The 6,831-nt window shown below is 51.3% G+C and overlaps 1 protein-coding gene across 1 annotated transcript; it reads left to right on the top strand.

Moving 5' to 3' along the window:
• The first annotated feature begins 201 nt into the window (after positions 1–201).
• Positions 202–3,231, top strand: LOC138520266 (nuclease SbcCD subunit C-like). The gene is made up of 3 exons (XM_069632722.1): positions 202–206; positions 302–808; positions 903–3,231. Exons 1-3 carry the CDS (start codon positions 202–204, stop codon positions 3,229–3,231), a joined length of 2,841 nt encoding a protein of 946 aa, XP_069488823.1.
• Positions 3,232–6,831: the final 3,600 nt, after the last annotated feature.

Here is a 6,831-nt window from a genome sequence, read left to right as displayed (position 1 = left end):
AATCAATGGTTCATGTATCCCGAGTTAAGTTCAAGATGATGCGAGCGTGAGGGAGAGAACAGGAAGAAAAGAAGGGAGGATGATTGGTCAATTGCAACAGAATAGCTGGCCCATCTGGGCCCACTGCAAAGTGCAAGGGTGAACTGTCACGCCATGGAGGACTTGGCTTACCAATCTTAAATTGCAGCCTGGCATCGCTGGATGAGGTAAGCTGTGGATGGGAGCTCCTGGATATAGTCTTGTGGAAGTGATGGTCGGTGATCTAGTTCCAAACCATGGTGTTGGATTGCTAATGGAGAAGAAGAAAAGAATGCAAAGTGTCCTGCTTCAGTGAGAACACCTGCAAGGTGTGCGGGATAGCAGAGGTCCAGGGAGAGGCAGCGATTGCAGTGGTCCTGGGAGAGGCAGCGGTGGCAGAGCTCCTGGGAGAGGCAGCGATTTCAGAGGTCCAGGGAGAGGCACAGATTGCAGAGGTCCTGGGAGAGGCAGCGGTGGCAGAGCTCCTGGGAGAGGCAGCGATTTCAGAGGTCCAGGGAGAGGCAGCGATTGCAGAGCTCCTGGGAGAGGCAGCGATTTCAGAGGTCCAGGGAGAGGCACAGATTGCAGAGGTCCTGGGAGAGGCAATGATTGCAGAGGTCCTGGGCGAGGCCGTGATTGCAGAGGTACTGAGAGAGGCAGGGATTGCAGAGGTCCTGGGAGAGGCAGCGATTGCAGAGGTCCTAGGAGAGGCAGCGATTGCAGAGGTCCTGGGAGAGGCAGAGATTGCAGAGGTCCTGGAGAGGCAGCGATTGCAGCGGTCCTGGGAGAGGCAACGATTGTAGAGGTCCTGGGAGAGGCAGCGATTGCAGAGGTCCTAGGAGAGGCAGCGATTGCAGAGCTCCTGGGAGAGGCAGCGATTTCAGGGTCCAGGGAGAGGCACAGATTGCAGAGGTCCCGGGAAAGGCAGCGATTGCAGAGGTCCTGGGAGAGGCATCGATTGCAGAGGTCCTGGGAGAGGCAGCGATTGCAGAGGTCCTGGGAGAGGCAGCGATTGCAGAGGTCCTGGGAGAGGCCGCGATTGCAGAGGTCCAGGGAGAGGCACAGATTGCAGAGGTCCTGGGCGAGGCCGTGATTGCAGAGGTACTGAGAGAGGCAGGGATTGCAGAGGTCCCCGGAAAGGCAGGGATTGCAGAGGTACTGGGAGAGGCAGCGATTGCAGAGGTCCTGGGAGAGGCAGCGATTGCAGAGGTCCTGGGAGAGGCAGCGATTGCAGAGGTCCTGGGAGAGGCAGCGATTGCAGAGGTCCAGGGAGAGGCACAGATTGCAGAGGTCCTGGGAGAGGCAGTGATTGCAGAGGTCCTGGGAAAGGCAGCGATTTCAGAGGTCCAGGGAGAGGCACAGATTGCAGAGGTCCTGGGAGAGGCAGTGATTGCAGAGGTCCCGGGAAAGGCAGTGATTGCAGAGGTACTGGGAGAGGCAGCGATTGCAGAGGCCCTGGGAGAGGCAGCGATTGCAGAGGTCCTGGGAGAGGCAGCGATTGCAGAGGTCCTAGGAGAGGCAGCGATTGCAGAGGCCCTAGGAGAGGCAGTGATTGCAGAGGTCCTGGGAGAGGCAGCAATTGCAGAGGTCCTGGGAGAGGCAGCGGTTGCAGAGCTCCTGGGAGAGGCAGCGATTTCAGAGGTCCAGGGAGAGGCACAGATTGCAGAGGTCCTGGGAGAGGCAGCAATTGCAGAGGTCCTGGGAGAGGCAGCGATTGCAGAGGTCCTGGGAGAGGCAGCGATTGCAGAGGTCCTAGGAGAGGCCATGATTGCAGAGGTCCTGGGCGAGGCCGTGATTGCAGAGGTACTGAGAGAGGCAGGGATTGCAGAGGTCCTGGGTGAGGCAGCGATTGCAGAGGTCCTGGGAGAGGCAGCGATTGCAGAGGTCCTGGGAGAGGCAGAGATTGCAGAGTTCCTGGGAGAGGCAGCGGTTGCAGAGGTCCAGGGAGAGGCACAGATTGCAGAGGTCCTGGGAGAGGCAGCGATTGCAGAGGTCCTGGGAGAGGCAGCGATTGCAGAGGTCCTGGGAGAGGCAGCGATTGCAGAGGTCCTAGGAGAGGCAGCGATTGCAGAGGTACTGGGAGAGGCAGGGATTGAAGAGCTCCTGGGAGAGGCAGCGATTGCAGTGGTCCTGGGAGAGGCAGCGATTGCAGAGGTTCTGGGAGAGGCAGCGATTGCAGAGGTACTGGGAGAGGCAGCGATTGCAGAGGTCCTGGGAGAGGCAGCGATTGCAGTGGTCCTGGGAGAGGCAGCGATTGCAGAGGTTCTGGGAGAGGCAGCGATTGCAGAGGTCCTGGGAGAGGCAGCGATTGCAGAGGTCCTGGGAGAGGCAGCGACTGCAGAGGTCCTGGGAGAGGCAGCGATTGCAGAGGTCCTAGGAGAGGCAGAGATTGCAGAGGTCCTGGGAGAGGCAGCGATTGCAGAGGTCCTGAGAGAGGCAGCGATTGCAGAGATCCTGGGGGAGGCAGCAACTGCAGAGGTCCTGGGGGAGGCAGCGATTGCAGAGGTCCTAGGAGAGGCAGAGATTGCAGAGGTTGGAGAGGCAGCGATTGCAGAGGCCCTTGGAGAGGCAGCGATTGCAGAGGTCCAGGGAGAGGCAGCGATTGCAGAGGTCCTGGGAGAGGCAGCGATTGCAGAGGTCCTGGGAGAGGCAGCGATTGCAGAGGTACTGGGAGAGGCAGGGATTGCAGAGCTCCTGGGGGAGGCAGCGACTGCAGTGGTCCTGGGAGAGGCAGCGGTTGCAGTGGTCCTGGGAGAGGCAGCGATTGCAGAGCTCCTGGGAGAGGCAGCGATTGCAGAGGTCCTGGGAGAGGCAGCGATTGCAGAGGTTCTGGGAGAGGCAGCGATTGCAGAGGTCCTGGGAGAGGCAGCGATTGCAGAGGTCCTAGGAGAGGCAGCGATTGCAGAGGTCCTGGGAGAGGCAGAGATTGCAGAGGTCCTGGGAGAGGCAGCGATTGCAGAGGTCCTGGGAGAGGCAGCGAATGCAGAGGTCCTGGGAGAGGCAGTGATTGCAGAGGTCCTAGGAGAGGCAGTGATTGCAGAGGTCCTAGGAGAGGCTGTGATTGCAGAGGTCCTGGGAGAGGCAGCGATTGCAGAGGTCCTGGGAGAGGCAGCGATTGCAGAGGTCCTAGGAGAGGCAGCGATTGCGGAGGTCCTAGGAGAGGCAGCGATTGCAGAGGTCCTAGGAGAGGCCGTGATTGCAGAGGTCCTGTGAGAGGCCGTGATTGCAGAGCCGTTCAGTGAGGACAAGCAATCATGGCAATTGCGAGGTGATCCCCTTAGCGATATATGTTCCATTAGTGGAATATGAAGCCCTAGGTCTGTGGGTAAAAAGAGCAATAGCCCGTCAGCAGGGCCTCTGTGTACCCTAGTATATGGTGGCTTTGCAAGTGCCCATATATATATACATCGGTCGTTACATGTGGTGAATTGTCGGTTGAATTACGATTGACGGGTGCAAGTGACCTACACGCGATCCTGTAAAGTGTGCTGCACTATCCAATAATTCTAAGTTGTAGCAATAGGAATTCATGCTCAGATCACGATCGTATATTAAAAAAATATAAACTGCACTGCCCATAATTGATTATTGTATCCTGGTCAAGGCACACTAGCAAAACAAGAGATAATGTAGAGGCTGTATGACATTCATAGTTGAGGCTCAAATTGCGAGTGCCAGTAAAAGATGTTAAGCCGCGGTACATGGAGCTACACTGTTAGTGCACGCTTCATACATAAAGTGCTGCGTCTGTTCCCAAAGTGCCGCGCCGAAACTCAGAGGGGCAGGACGATTTGGCGCAGCCAGTTCAGCGCGGGCCGATCCGCCGTGACCGCTTCGGCGCAGGAGACATTTTGGCACGCCCAGTTCGTCGCGGGGACGTTTCGCCGCAGGGCTATTTTGGCGCAACGGATTAGTTATTTTTTTTATGTACGATATTACATTTTAAATTATGGTGCTGAAATATGTGACTTGTGGACAGTACAGTAACACTAACAGTTTGGCCTACACCGCAGATGCTTACAGGCAGTGGTTCCCCTAGATGCTTACAAGCAATGGCTCGCTGTTGAGCGACAGCTTTCATTGTCTTTCTATATATATATATATATATATATATATATATATATATATATATACTCACATACACATATGCTTTTACTCGCATTGCCCCCCCCCCCAATACGATGCTGTAGTAAAAAAAAAAACAACGGAATATATAACATGCATTTTCTTATCACGATATCGAATTATGTTGGTAAAATATGTCACTTGTGCACATTCAAACAGGACGGCCCCCGGTTTGTGGCTGAGATACAGCTTTTATTTATTTTTTAACCTTGCTTTTATTTTATTTTTTTTTATTTTTTTTATTTACTTGTGTATAATCACATTGTGATTTTTACACGGAAGAACTGAACGTTAATGTTTCTCCGAAGAGATGAAGTTTCGTGTATTTAGTAGTCGACAGATCTTTGATCATTGATTTTACTGAGGGCAATAGTCAAAGGTTTTGCTGCAGTGCTAGTCCACTTAGCATTTTCCCCCGATAGTAGTCTGTTCCGCCAGACGTCTTCATCCAGAACCAAGCAGGCCATCCCGAGAGGCGAGAGCTAAGCAGCTCTTTCCTGATTTAGTGCTTTGCAGTGCATCAACAGGTGTCTTAAATTTTCAGGCTCTTCAGATGTTGCACAGAGTCTGCATTCCTTAGACCCGGACTGCAGTCTGATACAGAGAATTTCCCGCGTGGGGAGTAAGTTCAGGCGTGCTCTTAAAAAGATCTTCATGAGGCTTTTGTCTGGAAATTTGGCACAATGTGGCAGTGGGACTTTAAGTTTGTTGAAGCTCGGCGGCAGATGTGTGGTTAATTTGTTCGCCTGGGCTTTTTCAACCGTGTTGATCCAGTCCAGCAGTTCCATTTAGTATTTTATTCTCGGTGGATTTGATGCAAGGTCTTCTTCAGTACGTGCTATTTCTTCAGTACATGCTATTTCTTCTAGCTTTGCATTTTGCTTCTTGGCCCATTTTGTGAAGATGTTAATGTGACCGGATGCAAGTTCTGCAGTGATAAGTTTGTAGATAGGGAGCGTGTCTGGAAGAAGAGTTCTTCTAAAGAGTTATATAGAACTCTGCTCGACTGTTGATGGTATCGACAGCAAGCCCAAGTCGCGCCTGATATTTGCGATCGAAACAGAGTTTGGGAGGCCCAGGACTGAGCTCTACAGTAGCCCTTCCAGCTTTGCCCAGATTGAATTTGGCACGGTAAGAGTTGCTCCCATTACATAGGTTAAGGCTGGGACTCTTTGCCTTTGTAAAATTGAATTACAGGGACCAGCAAGAATTTCCCATATTGTTTATCAATGGCTCTCTTCTGTGCTGCTGGATTCCTGGCTTTACCCCACAGTATGCTTTGCATGGTCGATTCTTGTGCTGAGCTATCGATCGTTACGGCCAGATATTTGTAGTGCGTGACCACTTCATTCTTGGTGTTTTCCAAGAACAAACCCCTGCTGCGCCTGTTATATGGACGTTTTGTTGGTGAGGATCATGATTTTTTTTTTAGTTTGTTGATTTCCAGGTTATTTGAGCCTATGTACTGCACCAGGTTTGTCAATTGGCGCTGCAAGCCAATTTCCGTCTGATCTAACAATATTAGACCATCAGCGTTGAGTAGGCGGGACACGTTGACATTTCCTATTTTTGGCAGGAATGCTCGAACTGAGGATTCTGTGTCCTGGAAGTCACCCAAGAAGCTGATGAAGAGGGCTGGGGCTAAAGGGCAACCCTGTTTGACCCCACGCTCTGAGAGAATCTCCTGTGACAGCAATCCTTGGTTGTTTAGTCAGACCCAGAGTTTGGTTTCCGTATGGAGTGCCATAATTGGGTCTAATATTTCGCTTGGGCACTTCCATTTTAGCAGTTTCGACCAGAGCCGGCTCCTGTCAACTCTGTCAAAGGCCTGTGAGAGGTCTATAAAGGCCAGAAACACTGGCAGAGCTCCCTGCTTGACTTTAGATTTGATAAGGTTCAACAGCAGGATGTTTACGGATGTTACGCAGTTTTTTAAGAAGCCCATCTGGAATGGGTCATTTGCCGGCGATACCTTGGCCCATGATTGGAAGTGTTTGAGTAGTAGAGTAGCGAAAATGTTGCCAATGATGTCCAGCAGCGCTATTGGCCGGTAGTTCTTTGGCTCTTCCCTGTTGCCACGTTTGAATAGTGGAACTATTACTGAATGGGTCCATGAAGTCGGGATTGCTTTTGATGACTCACAGTGCTGGAATAGGATGCTGATGAATCTTGTCCAGTCCTCTGGATGTTGCTTGAGGTCGATGTTGCACAAGCTATCTGGGCCAGGGGCTCTCCAGGATTTTAGATGTTTAATGATGTCAATTATGTCATCTAAAATAAAAATAATGGTATGTTTTGCTCATTAGAAAAATAATAAAGGTATAGCTCAGCCACAAACCATGGTCTGGAGGAATGCGGGCAAAGAATTTAACCACAAGGACAATCTGCGCCTGTGAGCTCAAAGTGCACAAGTCACCTATTTTACCACCATCATTCAATATGTTGATAAAAACATATTACAAGGACGCGGTAGCGTCCATGTAGTTATGGTTAAGTTGGTGTTTCCATAGGAAGAGCATCAATGACATTTGTGATGTAATCTTTGATGTCCTGGGTGTCAGAGTTAGCAGTGCACGGTGGCGCGAGTTATGGTTGCTTATCTTAGCATAACTGACAAATTTCAGGGGGTTTTCAGTTTTACTTTGAACCATAACGTCCCTTTAACAAAGTTTTTTTACTGAATTTGAT

Source organism: Ambystoma mexicanum, chromosome 13, assembly GCF_040938575.1.
Source record: "Ambystoma mexicanum isolate Mex_15411 chromosome 13, UKY_AmexF1_1, whole genome shotgun sequence".
Lineage (NCBI taxonomy): Eukaryota > Metazoa > Chordata > Amphibia > Caudata > Ambystomatidae > Ambystoma > Ambystoma mexicanum.
The sequence above is the reverse complement of the archived record's forward strand: the minus strand, read 5'-3'. Positions and strand labels throughout refer to the sequence as shown.

Bases quoted from the DNA above. Each gene is read 5' to 3' on its own strand.
- LOC138520266 (XM_069632722.1), top strand. The intron at 809-902 runs GCAACGATTGTA...CAGCGATTTCAG, and splicing joins TTGCAGCGGTCCTGGGAGAG to GGTCCAGGGAGAGGCACAGA.